This window comes from Garra rufa, chromosome 3, assembly GCF_049309525.1.
Source record: "Garra rufa chromosome 3, GarRuf1.0, whole genome shotgun sequence".
Classification (NCBI taxonomy): Eukaryota; Metazoa; Chordata; class Actinopteri; order Cypriniformes; family Cyprinidae; genus Garra; species Garra rufa.
The window spans coordinates 6,899,397-6,920,681 of record NC_133363.1 but is presented as its reverse complement, the minus strand read 5'-3'; the positions used below and the strand labels follow the sequence as shown (position 1 = coordinate 6,920,681).

The 21,285-nt window shown below is 36.3% G+C and overlaps 1 protein-coding gene across 1 annotated transcript; it reads left to right on the top strand.

Moving 5' to 3' along the window:
* The first annotated feature begins 780 nt into the window (after positions 1–780).
* On the top strand, positions 781–8,392 carry LOC141332341 (cytosolic beta-glucosidase-like). Its single transcript, XM_073837479.1, has 5 exons — positions 781–856; positions 1,162–1,386; positions 3,094–3,902; positions 4,010–4,133; positions 7,541–8,392. Exons 1-5 carry the CDS (start codon positions 781–783, stop codon positions 7,750–7,752), a joined length of 1,446 nt encoding a protein of 481 aa, XP_073693580.1. The 3' UTR covers positions 7,753–8,392.
* The last annotated feature ends 12,893 nt before the right edge of the window (positions 8,393–21,285 follow it).

The window sequence follows — 21,285 nt, the reverse complement described above, 5'->3', positions numbered from 1 at the left end:
AGCCTACTGTAAAAAAGGACATCTATTTCCTTTAACATTACAGCTTTGCTTTACAAAACCACAAAACAAAATGCAACACAATGCTAAAGGCCCTCACAAAAGGCTCTCTTTATACTGCTGTGCTAAAAACAAGTTCAGACAGGTTTGCAGTAGTAAAAACAAGGTAGATGCGCTTTCATAACAGAAGAACCTGAAGAGAACAATGCCTTGTGTGCAGCGTTTGTGACACTGAACAGAGTGGAGATGTCTCTGTTTCCAATGGGAGCATCAATCTTTCTCATATTGTCATTTTGATAGGAGACAATACAGAAGACGTGTGTAAAAAGGACTGCACCGCATGCAGGTCAAATGTCTTTGTCCTTGAGCTATTCAGTTTTCATTCCATTGGTATTATTTGCTTTTTATATTTTTTTTTTACGAAACTTAAGAAGCGGTAAACACTTTTACAGATTGATACAAATCAATATAAACATGTTTAGCCACTGGTGAAAATATTAAAATGTTGTAAATTTGTATAATTTCAGTTTTAACTAAAACCATGCGCTGTCTTCTGTAAGATGTATTTTAAAAAATATTAAAAAAAATAAAATGTAACTTTTACATGTAACACGGAGGTGCGTGATGACGTAACGCGCAGAGCGTCTTGACGTCCAGCGCTGAGTTAAAAGCGGCGCTATTGTCGAAACTAAAGCAGAAGATATATTAGCAAGTATTTGATTTAGTCCTTTCAGCACTGCGATAACGTTTTGTAGTTTCCCCCTTCATTATCGTTCTCTATAAATGTCTGGACTAGATGTTACCGTATTTCCACACGACTTTGCGTGGGGAGCTGCGACTGCTGCTTATCAAATAGAAGGTGAAGTTTACACTAGTCCTCGTTTTTACTATGGTATTCCACACAGCACACTAAAACGGGAAAGTGGTTCTCGACTTTTTTTATCTAAACTGGAATCACAAGTTGCTCAGTAAAGAAAGTACGATGGTATTACAATGTTTTTAATGTGATATCATTATAATATCATAGTTTCTTTTAGATATTTACTATGGTAATTATATGGTAGGCCTATACTTTAAAGTACCTTATAATACCATGCAAAAAATGAAATGTGATTATGTTATGTAGGTCTAAACTTTCAGATGAATTTCCTAACTATCTTGCAGGTGGTTGGGATATGGATGGTAGAGGCCCCAGCATATGGGACACATTCTGTCATGCCAAAGGACGGGTGTTTGAAGACCATACTGGAGATGTAGCCTGTAACAGCTATCAGCTCTGGGAAGAGGACCTGAAATGTATCCGACAGCTTGGACTTACCCATTACCGTCTGTCCATATCCTGGTCACGGCTCCTTCCCGACGGAACCACAAATCATGTCAATCCAAAAGGTGCTCTGGAAAAAATTACACTCATAGTTTGAGGTTCAGAGGAGTCAAAGACCAAAGCCGATCTTTTGTAATTTCCCTGTGCTAAACTGATATACAAATGCTGAAAATGATACTTTAAAATAGTAACTTTTCACTAAAAGTAAAATAAAATAGGGATTTATCTAAATGTGACCCTAGACCACAAAACCAGTCATTGAGATTTATACATCATCTGAAAAATGAATAAATAAGCGTTCCATTGGTGTATGTTATGGTAGGACAATATTTGTCTGAGATATAACTATTTGAAAATCTGGAATCTGAGGGTGCAAAAAAAAAAAAAAATACTGAGAAAATCTTCTTTAAAGTTGTCCAAATTAGGTTTTTAGCAATGCATATTACTAATCAGAAATTATGTTTTGATATATTTATGGTAGAAAATTTACAAAATGGAACATGATCTTTACTTAATATCCTAATGATCCCAATGAATCCTAATGAAAAATTGATATTTTTGACTTATACAATGTTTTTTTTTTTTTTTTTGGCTATAGCTACAAATACACTGGTGCTACTCAAGACAGGTTTTGTGGTCCAGGGTCACAAATAGGATAAATATTCACCAGTGGGAACAGGAAATTATGAAAACTGAGTAAAACTGCTTTTCAACAAAGTTTGAGTAAACAAAGAAGCAACCCTTGTGTGTTTGTTTTGTTGGATTATTATTATTATTTTTTTTTTTTAAACTAGGAATAATTGTTTTACACATTTTATAATTTTTAAAATTGAAATGAAATCAGAATTGATAATTCTTCTATTTTATGGAATAAAATGAAATCGCAGAAATTAGCAAACAACAACAATTTAATCAATTTCCAATGGACAAAATAAAATTGACAAATCTGCTGTTTATTTTTACTCATTTGTGAAGCTGTTGGACTCAAACATCACAATAGAGAAGTGCCATTAACTGAAAATACACACATTTTCATTACTTAAAACAAAATGAGCATTAACTAAAATCAAATAATTAATTAAACTTAAACTTATTTTATTTCAGTTAGCTGCCAGAGCAACTTGACAAGTTTAGTTTACATGTTTAGTTTAACTTGATGTACTAAAATCAAATTAATACACTAAAATTAATAAATAAGAATGAATAAAAACTATATGTGACCCTGGACCACAAAAAACAGTTATAAGTGTCAATTTTTTTAAATTAGCCTTGTTAGGACAGGACAATATTTGGCTGAGATACAACAATTTAAAAATCTGAGGGTGTTAAAAAATCTAAATATTGAGAAAATCACCTTTAATGTTGTTCAAATTAAGTTCTTAGCAATGCATATTACTAATCAAAAAATAAGTTTTAATATATTTACAGTAGGAAATTTACAAAAAATCTTCATGGAACATGATCTTTACATAATATCCTAATGATTTTTAGCATAAAAGAAAAATTGATCATTTTGACCCATACAGTGTTTTTTTGGTTATTGCTACAAATATACCCGTGCTACTTACGACTGGTTTTGTGGTCCAGGGTCACATATAGACACATAAAAAAATCGAACAAACACACAACAAAATTAGTAAACAAAAATATGATCACAATTTCCATTTCATTACTTTTTTTTTTTTTTTTACATTCTGAGGAACGATTTACTTAAAGTTGTTTAAAAAAAGAAGTTTTATTAACTGTATTTGATGCTTTTTCATAACCTTTAGGAGTGGCGTATTATAACAAAGTGATCGACGACTTGATTGCTGGTGGTGTGACTCCCATGATCACATTGTACCACATGGACTTACCACAGGCCTTGCAGGATCTTGGCGGATGGAGCTCGAAAGAGATTGCAGACATCTTTGAAAGTTATGCCAGGTTTTGCTTTAAGACCTTTGGGGACAGAGTGAAGCTCTGGATCACAGTGAATGAGCCCTATGTTTGTGCCAAGCTGGGCCACGAGGATGGCATCTTTGCCCCTGGGATCAAAAATCCAGGAATATCAGTCTACTTGGCTGGTCATAACATGTTGCGCGCCCACACCAAAGCCTGGCATACTTATAATGCTCATTTCAGGCCTTTACAAGCAGGGCAAGTATCTCTTGCCCTGAACAGTGACTGGGTAGAGGCGTTGGACCCAGGCTCTTCTAAAGATGCTGCAGCCTCTGAGCGCTACAAGGCCTTCACTCTGGACTGGTTTGCCTGTCCTGTGTTTTGCACAGGAGATTACTCCGAGACCATGAGGGCCAGGATTGAGACTAGGAGCTTTGATCTGGGGTACAAGCAGGGCTCACGGCTACCACGCTTCACAAAGGATGAGCCCTCTCCTCTAGGCACAGCAGATTTCTTTGCACTGAACTATTACACCTCTCGGAAAGTAAAAGATTTAAATGGCGACAGTAAGAAGAACGAGCTCAGTTTTGAGGGAGATCAGGGGGCAGAGGGTGTTGTTGACCCATCATGGCCTATATGTGGGGTGCACTGGTTGGCTGTTGTTCCTGATGGATTGCGTAAATTGCTAAAATATATAAAGGTACTTTATTTTATTTGAAGTATCTACACTTTATGTAGGCTATATTATTATATAGAGATATATATTGGCATACCAACAAAATCACGTGCATTTGCTTGTTTCTTTAGGATACGTACACCAGTCTGCCCATTTATATCACAGAAAATGGCTTTTCACAGATGGGGCCGGTTCAGATAGAAGATACTGACCGTTCCCAGTTCTATAAGGACACTCTGCAGGAAGTTGGTAAAGGTACTGTCATATTAACACTGCACACTGTATTTTATTACACATTGATCAAAGTTCATTTTATACAGTTAGAGTATAATAACATTGTAAAAAATTGTGGTTAAATGTAGTGAATGTGCACTTGTAGTGGCATGTCCAAAATGATTCATACCCTTCTCAATAATCAATAGAAAAGACTTTATTGGCTAATACAGCAATCAAACACTTCCTATAATCGCTGACCAGCTTTTTGCATGTCTCCACTGGTATTTTTGCCCATTCATCTTGTGTCCACAGTGAAGGCTTCTCCTTTTTTACGCCAAATGAAGGCTACATCATTGTGGCCAAACAATTCAATTTTTGTTTTTATCTGACCATAAAACAGAAGACCAGAAGTCTTCTTCTTTGTCCAGACGAGCATTTGCAAAGGCCAAGCGGGCTTTTGTGTGCCTTATTATGAGAAGTGGTGTCCTCCTTGGTCTGCGTCCGTGGAACCCAGCGGTGTGCAGTGTCCGTTGAACTGTCTGCCTTGAGATGTTGCCACCAGCAGAGCCCAGATTCATCAGGATGGCCTTGGTGGTGATCCTTGGATTCTTTTTTACCCCTCTCACTATCCTCTTGGCCAGCACAGGTGTCACTTTTGGCTTCCGACCACGTCCTCTGAGATTTTTCACAGTGCAGAACATCTTGTATTTTTTTAATAATACTTTGCACTGTAGCCACTGGAACTTCGAAACATTTAGATAGCCCTTATAGCCCTTTCCTGACTTGTGAGCAGCCACAATGCGCAGCCCATGACTGTCCATAAACCAACAGCAGAGAGGTTCTGTTTTTCACCTGTTGAGTTGATTACAGTTTTTTACAGACATTAGGACACATTTCTCAATACTTAGGTCACTTTTGCAAAACTCTTCACACAGTGAGCACAACAGAAGTCTATGTGGTCTAAACTGAGGATCAGTTATCATTGTTTTGGCACAAAATGCATTCAATGACTACATCTCTCAAATTTCATGAATTCTTTTCTCACTCAGACACAACAACTGCCAAAAATCTTTGTACGTACAGGACATTTTGCACGTGCTTACATACTGTTTTCAAAACTGTTAAACTTATGTTCAAAACAATAACATAATGCAAAACTGAATAAGACAGCAAAATTCAACAGCAATATTTTATTGAAACATATTTCAAATCTAAAAATGCAGTTTAACCAGCCACAGCTGATTCTCATTGTAGATGAACATCTACACAGGTGTTCTTGGATTTTGGAATTACTTAGTGCAAAAAAATAAAAATAAATAAACAACATAAAATATTGACAAATTCTGCATCATGTCTGATTCATTCCAGTAACATGTATTGCAGTTATAAACAATATATATTGCAATTAAAAACAGAGATGTGTCCTTGTTTGACACAAGAAAACACTGCGTAATGCTACATGTTGTTAGTGTTTTTTAGGTCATTGTTTTGTGGGTGACAAAGTGTGTTTGTCGGCTGTCAACCTTTGCTATTGTTCTGGAAGAATGAGTTTATTTGAGACCTGAATAAAGTGTTTTGGTAGTTGTAGTGCATTTTGCAAAAGTGACCTAAGTATTGAGAAAAGTGTCCTAGCGTCTGTAAAAAACTGTAAAACAGCTCTTCCCAATGAATCAGGGTTATTAGGATGCTTTAGAACAGCTTGGACTATTTAGAATGGTATGGAACTTTGGATTTTCCTATAGACTGTGACAGTTTGCAAAGGGTATTAATAATTTTGGACATGCCACTTTTTGTTCAAATGTAAATAAAAATATTTCTCACAAATCTTTTTCCACAATGATGCCTGTTGTACATCATCTTATTATATTTTGGGAGAAGCCTGTGTCATTTCTGGTCAAAAAAAAATCTTGCTGGTTGAATAAAAGTAACTTTAAGTCAGAATTTGCCAGGGGTATGAATAATTTCGGGCTTGACTGTGCGTGTATGTGTATGTATGTATTGCTGCCTTCATGTGATATGGGAAAGATGATGCTTTCCACTTGTGAAGTGGAAATTACCAGTGTGTCGTGTTCGGGTGCTTTTGTTGTCGTAGTGAAGAGAAACATGGCGGACTCGGAATTTGTCCTCACTTGCTATTTGGGTAAAAGTTTTAAAACGGTTATAAACTCCCTAATGCATCTGCTACAGGAAGAAGAGGATGCATCAAAACGCAAACGATAAATGATAGGCTGTATATCTTATTGATCATGAATAGTATAGTTTTTTTTAAAGACAATACTAACTAATGGTTCTGTTTTAGCTAGCCTATATAAGTTTTTATATAAGCCTATATAAGTATATATATTTTATATAGCCTATATAAGTTTTTTTAACTTTTAACATCATGCAATGTTTACCATTCAGTATAGTTTCGTTGCTGTCCGCCATGTTGAAAGGTCAAAGTTTATCCCATCTCGGCAACTCGGGTATCATAAAAAATTTCGAGCTTTCCAGTGGAAATTACAACGTGAGTGGGTGTTCATGTGCAATTTCGATGTCGGATTTTGGTATTTACCATAATTACGATAGCACATGAAGGCAGCATAAGTATGTATATATATACTGCCCTCCAAAAGTTTGGAAACACCCTAGAAAAGTGGGGTTTTGGACAATATTGGCATGAATCCTTTTTAATTTGTGATAATTTTGCACTAATAAAACACAAACTACGAAAACATATTTTATTACATAAACAGTTTATACATAGAAAAAACTTAAATTTTTGATTCATCAAAATATCCACCATTAGCAGCTATTACAGCTCTGCATAATCTGGGTATCCGAGCTGTCAGTTAATTCAAACATTGAGATATATTACTCCAAGCCTCCTGAAGGATTGCCCAAGATGATTCACACTGTGCTGATATCGTCCAAAACCACACTTTGCCAGGGGTGTTTCCAAACGTTTGGAGGGCAGAGTATACGATATTAATGAAATATAAGACATAAAGGGAGTACATTTCCAGAATAAAAATGTCCTGTATGTTCATGTCTTTCTTTCTTCAGTCGCAAAGAAATTAAGTGTTTTGAGGAAAACATTCCAAGTTTTTTTCTACATATAGTGGACTTCATTGGTCCTCAACAGACTAAAAGTTAAAAAATACAGTTTCAATGCAGCTTCATAGTGGTCTAAACGATCCCAGCCGTGGAATAAGGGTCTAGCGAAACAATCTATTTATACACTTTTTTTTTCAACATACCCTAACTGTATTGACCCGGAGTGCACAGAGTACGCATTCACATTGCAGAGCTAGACAAGATGAGCATTTGAGGTTTAAAAAGTATATCAGTTGTAATATTATTGAAGAAAATAAACAGTTGTTTCTCTAGATAAGGTAAATAATATATAATCAAATATAAACTAGCTCTGTTCTGAGGATGATCTGTATGTTGTGTTTGTCTTCCAGCTATCAGTCAAGATAGAGTGAACGTAAAGGGATATTTTGCCTGGTCGCTGCTGGATAACTTTGAGTGGAGTGATGGCTACAGTGTGCGCTTCGGCCTGTTTCATGTGGATTTCTCTACACCTGACCTGAAGCGCACCATTTACCGCTCAGGTAGAGATTATGCTGCTGTGATATCCAAACATCGATCTCAGACCAAACCCAAGAACATTTAACAAAATTCCTAACATATTAAATCAACATGATATTACATCTGAAGAAATGACGTTCAATGGAAAATCCATAATTGCATTTTTGGGATACTAAATGATGGTGAGTGATTACTTTACAGCTTTATGTGCTGTAAAATGGATTACTTTAGCTGAGGGCTTTTGAAAATTTAGTATGACGCATGAAGCAAGACATTCACAACCTACGTTTTTTTTTTTTAAGCTGGATGAAATTGGAGCAGTTAAATCTATGCAAAAATCAGGCACTGTGTATTCAAAGGATGAACATATTTTTTTTTTTGATTTCTACAACTTGCTTTCTCTGACTGTAGAATAAATCTATTCTTGTGCACAGAAAAAAAAGTGCATAATAAGGAAAGAATGTTTAAATATGGTGACTTGGAAAAGATTGATTGACCAAGAATTCCCAGTAGAGAAATTATTGTAGATGAATATTACATACAAAGAGAATCAGGCTTTCAGTTCCAGTGTTTTGTTGATATATACTGCCTCTGTGTGGTCCAAAGAGGTATTATACTTGGCACAGCATTTTGTGCTGGTAAATTGCTTGCATTGCTTTATGTGAGTCTTATAGGCATTAAACAAACCTAATGGTGTAAGATGACAATGTGTATGAGATATTAATGAGATATGAGTGCATGTAATATACATGCAAACTAAAGTTACGTTAACTGGATTGCACATGTAATTACTATTGGGAATGAGGCTACGCCGAACCTAATTGCAGCCCTAAACTCCCAAGGGAATAAATGACTGCAGAAATGATGATTCCGTTCTAATTATTCACCCTGGAACAGCCATTATTGTACCATCTAAATGTATATTATAAGATCACAAATCTTTAAAAAGAGATTTTACAGACAATTCTTTGTGAGGGGCGATTAAATATTGAAATATTAGTATTTGAATTATTACCTTGTAGAATCATTGAGTTGAATGTTTCAAATTGTATTGTTCTGTCTATTTGAACAACATTGGACGCCATTTTTAAACTACATGTTCCAATCAGGTTGCAAATATATTATTTTAAACAAATGTTTCTTGACTCAGAATTAGTGCATTTAATTGTAACATTCAGTCACCTTCACAATTGTACAGATGACAAATTAATCAAGGTACAATTTTATTGGGCCCTACTTGTTATATTTTGACAGACCTTATGAAATATTCAGCAACCAGGAAACTCATTAGATTAATATAAATTAGCTGAATAATTTAGCTGCTGATTAACTAGTTCTAATATGAAGTAGCCTATATTCAAAACCCGGTCTCAGTCCTAAAACAGGGTTTCCATGGTTAAAACCTGGAAATGTCATATAATTTTTATGATTTCCAGGCTGGAAAAAGTCATGGCAATTACCAAATTCCTAAAACATTGTGTTGTTTCCATCTAGTTATGCTCAAATGTGTACAGTATGTCACAAGTGAATACACCCCTCACATTTCAGCAACAATTTTAGTATATCTTCTCAAGGGACAAGACTATAGAAATGAAACTTTGATATATTTTAGAGTAGTCAATGTGCAGCTTGTATAGCAGTATACAGTAGTCAACATTCGAAGTGGATCAAAACCTTTCATTAAATTTTGTCCTAAAACCAAAAAGAATACCCGTTCTTATCTTAGGACAACTTTGATTAACTTTTTTGATCCACTTCGAATGTTGACTACTGTAGATTTATTATCCCCTGAAAATTACTCAACATACAGCCATTATTGTCAAAATAGCTGGCAACAAAATTGAGTACACCCTAAGTGAACTTGTCCAAAGTGTCAATATATTGTGTTAGCACCATTGTTATCTGGCACTGCCTTAAACATCCTGAGCATGGAATTGCCCAGAGCTGCACAGGTTGTTGCTGGGATCCTCTTCCACTCCTCACAGAGCTGCTGGACGCTGGACAGGTGCTTAATAGAGTTCAGGTCTGGAGACATACTTGGCCACCCCATCACCTTCACCTTCCTCAGCAAGGCAGTTGTCATCTTGGTGGTGTGTTTGGGATCGTTATCATGTTGGAAAACTGCTGTTCGGTCTAGTTTCTGAAGGGACGGCATCATGTTCTGCTTCAGAATGTACGGTACATAATGGAATCCATTATGTTCATTATGCTCCCCAGTACCAGCAGCACTCATGCAGCCCCAGACCATGATCCTACCAAAACTTGACTGTAGGCAAGACACAGTTTTCTTGGCACTTACCAGGGCATCGCCACACATACTGGACACCATCTGAGCCAAACAAGTTTATCTTATAGCCTCATCAGACCACAGGACATGGTTCCAGTGATTCATGCTCTTGGACAGGTTGTCTTCAGCAAACTGTTTGCAGGCTTTCTTGTCAGCCAGCTTCAGATGAAGCTTCCTTTTGGGATGACGCCTATGCAAACCGACTTGTTGCAGTGTGCAGAGTATGGTCTGAGCACTGACAAGCTGACCTACTACTTCTGCAACCTTTAAAGCAATGCTGGCAGCACTCATGCATATGTTTTTTGAAGCTAGGTTTAGCACATGACGCACAGAACGAGTGCTCAACTTCGTTGATCGACCCTTCACTGTAAAAAAAACAAGCTGTAAAATTTACGGTAAAAAAACGGCAGCTGTGGTTGCCAGAATTTTACCGTAAAAAATACGGTAGCAATGTTTTCGTTTTTACAGTTTTCAGTTAAATTTACAGGCAAATACCGTAATTTCACTGATATAATGGTAATGTAACAACCTTTTGAAGTACTGAAATCTGTTTTTAACTTTTGTAATACACTGATGACCACCAAAAGCAGGTGGTGATGACAACATCACATGATGAACCAAAACCCATCACAAGGAGGTTTTGAAAAATAATATTTATAGAAGGTGCACAGTGTCATTCACACAAACACTAAACACCATCATGGTAACATACATAAAACTGAAATAATGCAAAAAACATTATTTTAACAACATTAGATGTAACATACAACCCTAATGTACAAAACTGCCAAGAAAAAACTAAGAAGAAAAAGTTATTTTAACAAAAAAAACATCAAATAAAGAAAAATGAAACACAGGGAATTCTGGGAATGTCAATTTACGGTTATTCACTGTAAATTTTACATTCTTTTTCCACTTCCAAAAACGGTATGGTACCGTAAAACTACATGCACAGTTTTTCACCGTATATAGAAGGGGAACTTACCGTCAACCATTTCACAGGTTTATACCGTAGCATTTTTACAGTTTTTTACCGTCAAATTCACGGTCATTTTTTACAGTGTTGCTAGGCCTGTTATGAATGGAAGCCATCTTGGAAAACCTCTGTATGACCCTGACCACTGTGTGTAACTACGTGTTTCAGGGTGTTACTGAACCTCTAATAGCCTTGGCCATCTTTGTGGAGAGCAACAATTCTAATTCTCAAATTCTCAGAGAGTTCTTTTCCATGAGATGCCAAGTCGAACATCCAGTGGTCTGTATGAGAGAATTGTACCCAAAGCACCAAATTTTACTTGCTCTAATACAAGATACACAACTTTGTATGGTCCTTTCAAGCAGACAAAAACATAAACATGATGAATAGGACATGTTTTGCATGGTTAAACAACATACTGCTGTTATTACTTACTCACTTTTGTTGCCAGCTATTTTGACAATAATGGCTGTATGTTGACTTATTTTCAGAGGACAGTAAATCTATACTGCTTTACAAACTGCACACTGACTACTTATAGTATTGCCCCTATAGAATATATACTAAAATGGTTGCTGAAATGTTAGGGGTGTACTCACTTTTGTGAGATACTGTATGTATGTATGCTCTAAAAAATGCTGGGTTGTTTAAAAAAATGTACCCAACAGTTGGGTTAGTGAATATTTGACCTAAAGTCAAGTCGAAAAACAAACAAGCATTTTTTAGAGTATGTATGTATTAGTTTGTTTATTTATTTTTAGTGCAATCTCTAAAGACTTATTTTTAATAATCCTAATCCACTAATCATGAATAACTTGAAAAAGTCTTGAAAGTGCATGGGTCAAGAGGTGTTGGAACCCTGCTAGCTAAGCATCCTATCATTTTCAGCAGCGTTTGTGACAGTAAGTGCTGATTGATTTGGCTCCAGTGTTGGGGGAGAAGCCAGCAGGGAGTAAAAGAGGAATAAATATGTGTAAACGGAGATATCCTGTGAGATTTAGGCAGTTGCAATGAATAAACCACAGAGGAAAAAGAAAAACAAAGCATATATGAGAGGGAATCCATTTTAAAGTGCTTTGCCTAATATTGATGCAGAAAAACAGATGGAGATTTCAGCACTACATTTATGATACAAGTGTCAACTGGTAAATTTTACAACATTCTGACGGCACCCATTCAGTGCAAGGGATCCACTGGGAGGTAAATCTATTCTGTGAAGAAACAAACTCATCTACATCTTGAATGACCTGAGATTAAGTACATTTTCAATAAATTGTACTTTTTTGGGTGAACTATTCCTTTATTCAAATGAATATGTCTGAGGCATTCCTCTGTGAGTTTATCAATTTCTATGCATAATACATAAACATCCATTGCTGGTTCAATGGTATTTCATGATAAATATGGTGTTTTCCATTAAATATTCCAAAGCACACTTGTTTATTTCTGTCTTTGTGTGTTTGCATTTTCTAGCTTCCAATTTTAAATCAAAATTGGATTATACTATGGAATTAATATTTAACATCTTCGGTCAGTAGGGAGTCGCAGATAAAACTATCTTTCTAGAGAAACATAAAAGATAGAGCCGTGTAGGGGACAGCAATAAAAGTAAACTCTCCCATACTGTCGTGACATTCAATTGACTGACTACAGCCTATTTGGACTGAAGTGAATGGGAACACTAATGGCACAATTACAAGGGATTCGCCGTTTCTGCTGGCATGAGGACTATACTTTCAGCAGCCAGTTCAGTGTGGCATGTACATTTTCAGTTCCATTTAGTCCTGAATAATAGGCACTCACTGTGAACTGTCATCATCTGAGTGGCTGAAAAAGGCCTCCCGAGTCGGGCCCCAATAATGACAGGATTATATTCTCAATTGATACTGCAGAGTCTTTGTTTGTGTAAGATCTCTTTAAAAAAAAAATCATAAGCTTTAGACCAAGAAGCTACAAAAATTATTGCGACAAGTGCATTGCTGTTAAAAAATTATTGGAATTTCCTCATCAGTACATAGTCTTTGTTAACACTTGAGTCTGAAAAGAGATTATTATTCAATAACAAAACTAGTTTCTTCACAAATTATGTTCAGCTATTTACTCTTATTCACCCTATAAGTAAAACAAAAATGTTAACAGTGTTGGGGAAGCTTTGAAAGTGTAGATTAAAGAAAACCCCAAGCAAAACAAAACCATAAGCTACATATAAAATGGGCAATTAAATAAATCATATTAATTATATTATTCTAAAATATATTTGACCCTGGACCACAAAACCTTAAGCATGGGTTTATTTGTAGCAATAGCCAAAAATACACTGTATAGGTCAAAATTATAGATTTTTCTTTTATGCCAAAATCATTAAAATATTAATATAAGTAAAGATCATGTTTCATGAACATTAATTTTTGATTAGTAATATGCATTTCTAAGAACTTCATTTGGACTACTTTAAAAGCCATTTTCTCAATGTTTGATTTTTTGCACCCACAGATTCTAGAGTTTCAAATATTTGTATCTCAGCCAAATATTGTCATATCCTAACCATACATCAATGGAAACAGCATTCATTCAGCTTTCCGATGATGTATAAATAAATAAAAATTACCCTTATGACTGGTTTTGTGGTGTAGGGTCACATATGTTAATGTAAAATAAGCGCTTCATATCAGAGAGAAGACTGTTTAGAATGAACCGATTTACTAAAATGATTTGAACTTTCCGACATTACATATGAAAGTACTGCTTGACAAACAGAATCACTAAAAGAATCAGACTTTCCTATACTACATATGAGGGAGGGCCAGTTGGGATGAACCGATTCAGAACCAAGTTTTCAACGCTAAATGAGAAAGGACCGTTAAGGATGAACCGGTTTACTCAAGTGAATCAGATTTTTCAATGCTATGAGAGAGAGTGAACCAGTAAGCACATTTGATTCTCCTAGCTGAGGTTAAAACAGAATTTGATCGTGCTAATGTTACAAAGGTACTCATTTGATCAAGTATGTTACCAGAGAAGGTACATTTTTGTGTGATGCTGTTTTCTTAGGCTACTGAAAACATAGGTAAGTTCAAACCAATCTCACGGCAATTCGTAAATTTTTGACAAGGTGGCTAATTTGTACGAATTCAAAGGAACACACCTAACCCCGCCCCTAAACTTAACTGTCACAGACTGGGAGCTGGGAGACCAGCTAAAACTGGTTTAGGCTGGTTTTAGATGTTTATTTTTCAGCAGGGAGACCAGCTAAAACCAACTACTTCCAGCTTAAACCGGCTAAGACCAACCAACCAGCTTAGGCTGATTTTAGATTTTTTTTTCAGCAGGGTGACCAGCTAAAACCAGCCTGACCAACCTGGGGTAAGGAACATAAACTTAATTCAGTAGGAGACAATTTTTTTTCTTACCCAATCTTACCCAGTTGGTAGAATGCTAAGTATACTATTTGATTTTGATATGTTTCCAATGTCACTTTTTGCTTCTCCAGCACTCTAGATGTATCTAAATGTAGCCAAAAACCCTATAAAACTAGCCTTCTGACCAGCTAAAACCAGCCAACCAGCCAACTTAGGCTGGTTTTAAAGGGGTTTTGGCCACTTTCTTAGCTAGTCAGGCTGGTTTTAGCTGGTTGTTCCAACTAGTCTCCCAGCCTGACCGGCGAAGGAAGTGGCCAAAACCCCTCTAAAACCAGCCTGCTGACCAGCTAAGACCAGGCTGGTTGACCAGCTGGTTTTAGAGGGGTTTTGGCCACTTCCTTAGCTGGACAGGCTGGTTTTAGCTGGTCACCCTGCTGAGAAAAATGTCAGCCTAAGCTGGTTGGCTGGTCTTAGCTGGTTTAAGCTTGAAGTAGTTGGTTTTAGCTGGCCTCCTTGCTGAAAAATCAACATCTAAAACCAGCCTAAGCTGGTTGGCTGGTCTTAGCTGGTTTAAGAAAAATAAACTTCTAAAACCAGCCTAAGCTGGTTGGCTGGTCTTAGCTGGTTTAAGACGAAAGTAGGTTTTAGCTGGTCACCCTGCTGAAAAAAATGTCATACTAGCCTAAGCTGGTTGGCTGGTCTTAGCTGGTTTAAGCTTGAAGTAGTTGGTTTTAGCTGGCCTCCCTGCTGAAAAATAAACTTCTAAAACCAGCCTAAGCTGGTTGGCTGGTCTTAGCTGGTTTAAGCTTGAAGTAGTTGGTTTTAGCTGGCCTCCCTGCTGAAAAATCAACATCTAAAACCAGCCTAAGCTGGTTGGCTGGTCTTAGCTGGTTTAAGATGAAAGTAGGTTTTAGCTGGTCACCCTGCTGAAAAAAATGTCATACTAGCCTAAGCTGGTTGGCTGGTCTTAGCTGGTTTAAGCTGGAAGTAGTTGGTTTTAGCTGGCCTCCCTGCTGAAAAATCAACATCTAAAACCAGCCTAAGCTGGTTGGCTGGTCTTAGTTGGTTTAAGATGAAAGTAGGTTTTAGCTGGCCTCCCTGCTGAAAAAAATGTCATACTAGCCTAAGCTGGTTGGCTGGTCTTAGCTGGTTTAAGCTGGAAGTAGTTGGTTTTAGCTGGTTACCCTGCTGAAAAAAAATGTCATACTAGCCTAAGATGGTTGGCTGGTCTTAGCTGGTTTAAGCTGGAAGTAGATGGTTTTAGCTGGTCTCCCTGCTGAAAAATAAACATCTAAAACCAACCCAAGCTTGTTGGCTGGTCAAGCTGGTTTTGGCTGGTTGTTCCAACTAGTCTCCCAGCCTGACCAGCTAAGGAAGTCGCCAAAACCCCTCTAAAACCAGCCTGATGACCGGCTAAAACCAGCCAACCAGCTTAGGCTGGTTTTAACTGTTTTTTTTTCAGCAATGAAACAGAGACAGAGCACATTTAGGCCATGCCCATGCCAACAAAATGACTTATAACACTTACTTATAACAAAAAACCGAACAATGTCTAAAAGCTGCTATGTGACAAGGTGTACTGTAAACAAGCTAAAACCCCCAGAACTACGTTTTTATAAGGTGCCGACCCCCAAAAAACTAGTGTTTAAGGACACAAATAGTTGTAGATGTCAGGGTATTTCACGTTGAGCCATTCAGTTTATGCCAGCAAAAGGAAGATAAGGAAAAGGAGCACTGACATAGACCAATAAAATTCAGTTTCTCAATTTATCTCCTTCTCTCAGGTTTACATAGGGTGGTGAAATTATCCTATGGCATAGTTAAAAATAAACATTGTTTCCTGTCATGATTAAGTTTCCCTCTAGTGGGTGTAGTTCTCAGAGTATGACACGTTGCGCTCTACTTTTGTGTCCTTAAATCCTCGTTTTTTGGGTCGACAGCTTATAAAAACGTATTATTATTTATTTATTTTTAGCTTGTTTACTGTACACCTTGTCACATTGCAGTTTTTAGACATTGTTCTGTTTTTTGTTATAAGTCAGAAATGACAAGGAGGCAGCTTCCCCCCCGGTGGGTGTGGTTTTCTGATTATGACGCATGTCACTACACTTTACGCTTAACGCTAAAAAAAAAAACAATCTGCCAGTTGGGTAAGAAAAAAATCTATTGAATTAAGTTTTTTTTTTTCCCTTACCCCAGATTTTTTTTTTCCTGGATGTTTAAATGTATGTCGATTTTTGTTGTTCTTCTCAAGTAAATGTATCTTGAGTTAATGCTTAGATAAAAAAAAAAAAAAAAAACTGAATAAGAAATTGACTTTCTGCAGTAAACTCACACTTCACAGCCTTAATGAATATAAGATGCTTTTCCATCCCGTCATGGATGATGTGAAATGCTTAAACAGACTGACTGCTCTGTTCCCTGTAACTCTGAGTCTATTGGCATGCAGGTCCGAACAGGTAAGCGACAGACATCCATACGGCTGACACATGGAGCTATCAGCTGAGACAGTGACTGATGGCCGTAAGTGGGGCACTGGGAGTGATGCCATGCCGGAAGAGGTTGTCCTGCAGCCCCCCCATGGCAGATAAGAGATGGATACCACCCTGGAATGGGAGCTGTGGTGGATGGACGAGAGGAGGGGTAAGACTGTGTGGCTAAACCTTGAGAATAGATAGCTTGTGAATTACAGCCTCTCATCTTCAAATGTGATGGACGGGCGAGTGGAAAATGCCCAGCGGAGTGAGTGCCAGCTGCTGCTGTTTGGTACTTTGGCAAGGACGGCGCGTGGCGTCTGACATGTGATGGACTATCTGATCAGTGAGTTTTTCTAAAACATATTGGTTATCTCGCAAACCTTCCAAATGAATCACTGCAGTGCTTCTCTTTACCCCTTAAAGGAATAGTTCCACAAAAATGAACATTTGCTCATCCTCAGACATCCAAGATGTAGATGAGTTTGTTTCTTCACCAGATTTGGAGAAATGTATCATTACAGCACTTGCTCACCAATGGATCCTCTGCAGCGAATGGGTGCCGGCAGCTGATAAAAACAATCACAATAATCCACAAGTAATCCACTTGAATTAATCATGTGAAGTGAACTCAAATATGAATCCATAATCCATAATATTGCTTTTTCCAGTAAAAAAAGTTGTCTTGTCTGAATCAGGAGAGAAATATGCACAGATCAAACACTATTCACAAGCCAAAACAGATCTAAACAAATATATGGGATAATGTGAGAGGAAAACAGGAGATGGAAGTGTTATTGTGGATTATGGAGTTATATTTTGTCCAGAAGCAATGGTTTAAAGTTAAAATGCCTTAATGATGGATTTGTTTCTTACAGACAAGCAGATTGTGGATTTCTTCTATTACTTGTGGACTATTGTGATGTTTTTTTCAGCTGTTTAGACTCTCATTCTGATGGCTCCCATTCACTGCAAGTGATCCAAATCTGTTCAGATGAAGAAACAAACTCATCTATATCTTGGATGGCATGAGGGCCCATTTTGCAGCAGTTTATTTAAATTTTTTGGGTGAACTATTCCTTTAAATACATCTGTTTTTAAAGAATAATGCACAAAAATTAAAGCATGTAAACATATATTGAGCTTTAAGTGGTGTGTAGATCTGGGACCATTTTCTGAAGGTATTTAAAGGAGAATGTGCCGTTTCTGTTTCAATTACCCTCTTTTACTGTCTTGACACTTTGATCAATGTGGCAGGGTCAGCTCTGTTCATGAATAGGAATCCTTGTTCTAGGATAATTTTGAAAAATGACCATGTACTAACTACAATCCTAAAGAACAGTGTTGAATTTCTGTTCATCTCCATGTAGGTCCAATATTACACCCAGGATCATGCATGTTATATATGATCTGGGATGTAAAGGATGTCGATAGTGAAATGGGCCTAAACCATTTCACAAATTTTTGTAGGAGACACATATTGGAAAAATGAGTAGTAGCAACATTATTACTTGCTTTTTAGCTGCTGTTTTAGTTACTTCTAGGGGTCTGCTCTCTCACTACTGAATCAAAGGTGCCTTTTAAGATTATTTTAATCTAATAATCTAAGTTTAAGTTAAATACTTTAATAATTGGGATATCCTGAACTTGTGACACTAACATTTCAAAATAAAATGGCTGTTGCTCTCTTTGTTTTTATGGTTATGAGTGCCTAAATTTAGCATTTAAGCATCAGTAATATGACTTTTTTTATACTATATAGCAGGGTTCCCCAAATCTTACCCTGGAGGTCCAATGCGCTGCAGAGTTTAGCTCCAACCCTGATCACACTCACCTACTTGTTATTCTCTAATGATCCTGAAGACCTTGATTAGCATGCTCAGGTGTGTTTGATTAGGGTAAGAGCTAAACTCTGCAGGAAAATGGATCTCAAGGTCCAGATTTGATGATCCCTGCTGTATAGCTATGGAGAGATACAGTTGAGGTCAAAAGTTTACACCCCCCTTTCAGAATCTGCAAAATGTTCATTATTTTACCAAAATAAGAGGGATCATACAAAATGCATGTTTATTGTTTATTTAGTACTGACCTGGGGGGTGTTCCATAAAACAAGTTTACCAAATAAGTCAGGCTTATTTCAGTTAGTCTGACTTATTTTAAGACAAATCAAGTGACAATAAGTCAGACTAACTAAAATAAGCCTGGCTTATTTGGTAAATTTGTTTTATGGAACACCCCCCTGGATAAGATATTTAACATAAAAGACGTTTACATATAGTCCACAAGAGAAAATAATAGTCGAATTTATAAAAACAACTACATTCAAAAGTGTATATCCCCTTGATTTTTAATACTGTGTTGTTACCTGAATGATCCACAGCTTTGTTTTTTTGTTTTGTTTTTTTAGTTATACCCTTCAGGTCCCACAAATTCTTTGGTTTTCCAGTATTTTGTGTATTTGAACCCTTTCCAACAATGACTGTATGATTTTGAGACCCATCTTTTCACACTGAGGACAACTGAGGGACTCATATTCAACTATTACAGAAGGTTCAAATGTTCACTGATGCGCCAGAAGAAAAAAACATGCATTAAGAGCCAGGGGGTGAAAACTTTTGAACAGAATTTAGATGTATTTAGATGATTTATATTTTATTTTCATATATATTGTTGTTGTTGTTGTTTATGTTGCCTGCCGAATGTACTAAAGTGATTATTTCCAAATTCGCCATTCAATAATAATACTCTAATAAATCGTAATCCGGTTCGTCTTGACTGACAACGCAATTCGCAACGCGCACGCTCCGCCCATCCGCTAAGGCTAACAACAATACAACCCTTACAAAAATTAACCATGTTTTTACTAAAAACCAAAAACCATTGTTACTATAGTTAAACTATAAATTAACAAAGGTTTTGCTACACTTTATGGTATTTGTAGTAAAACTCTGGTTGTACAAATTGTAATCAAAATGCCAAAAAAAAAAACAAAAAACAAAAACAAAAAAACCAAAAAAACGGTTACTACTATACTTTCACCATAGGCCTAATTAAACCATGGTTAATTTTCCTAAGGACAAAACATGACCCATGATAATGCAAAAAAAAAAATTCAGTATTAGGATTTTACTAAAGATATATTCAAGATGTAGCTATTATAGTAGGCCAACAGTTTTGACATTTAGGCAAGATAAAACAATAGCACATGGTCCTAAAGTAATACTTACATTTTTATAAAAAGGTAAATGGAAGTTCAAGAGATAATCTTTAATTATGTTGCGTAGCACCAGCCAATGGATTATACTTTTTTATGTGATAATAACAATGGTTTTACAAAAAAAAAAAAAAATAAATAAATAAAATAAAATATTGTCCATTGTTTCAGAATTTGTTGTGGGTTTTTGGGATGGCCTGGATGAGTGTGAGATTTCCCGGCCTGAAATTTTGTCCCAGTCCGCCCCTGTATGGATATGTTATATATATAGATATGTTTGATGATTCTTGTCAAACATGAAAAAGGGCAAATTATGAATGTCAAATATACCATTAAAATGATTTTTAAAAAGAAATGTATCTGTTCCACAAATATATTAGGCAGCACAACTATCTATTTTCAACATTGATAATAATAAGAAAATGTTTCCTTAGCAGCAAATCAGCATATGAGAATGATTTCTGAAGGTGACACTAAAGACTGGAGTAATGATGCTGGAAATTCAGCTTTGCATCCCAGGAATAAATTAAATTTTACAATATGATTCACTGTTGTTTCAAGGTAAATAATTGGTTTGAAGGGGGTAGATCTAGCATGAAACATGGGAAAGTTTTGGATAGGTCGAAGAAGATTTTAAGGAGTAAATAAATAATATAATATATGCTAAATGAGTGTGATGCATAGGATACTGTACAGTGATGAGTCACCTCTGTAGGGGAGCAGAGAAAATCCCCCAGAGACAATGTGCAATCAAAATTCTGTCCTCGTCCTTCACATCCTCTTTTGCCTATTGCTGCCGGCTACTACTTTATAATCCAGGATTGCTTACCTGCCAGCCAGCCTGTATCGTCACGTCCTACCCACTGACCACATAAAGTGTTATACAGTTTTTCATATATGTACTCTTTCAATAATTTGGAGGTTTATTTATTTATTTGCTGTTTAATATATGCTCACAAAATCTGCATTTGTTTGATTAAGAAATACAGTAAAAACAGTATTAATGTGAAATATTTTTACAATTTAAAATAACCATTTTCTGTTGTCATATATTTTAAAATGTAATTTCTTCCTGTGATGCAAAGCTGAATTTTCAGCATCATTAGTCTTCAGTGTCACATGGTCCTTCAGAAATCATTCTAATATGCTGGTTTGCTGCTCACGAAACATTTCTTATCAATGTTGAAAACAGTTCTGTTTCATATTTTTGAGGAAACAGTGATATAAAAGCCTTTATTGTCATACATATATATATATATATATACATATATATATATATATATTTTTTAATCTTGCTTATACCAAACT

Bases quoted from the DNA above. Each gene is read 5' to 3' on its own strand.
- LOC141332341 (XM_073837479.1), top strand. From the start codon at position 781: ATGTCTGGACTAGATGTTACCGTATTTCCACACGACTTTGCGTGGGGA. The intron at 3,903-4,009 runs GTACTTTATTTT...TTGTTTCTTTAG, and splicing joins AATTGCTAAAATATATAAAG to GATACGTACACCAGTCTGCC. The intron at 4,134-7,540 runs GTACTGTCATAT...TTTGTCTTCCAG, and splicing joins TCTGCAGGAAGTTGGTAAAG to CTATCAGTCAAGATAGAGTG.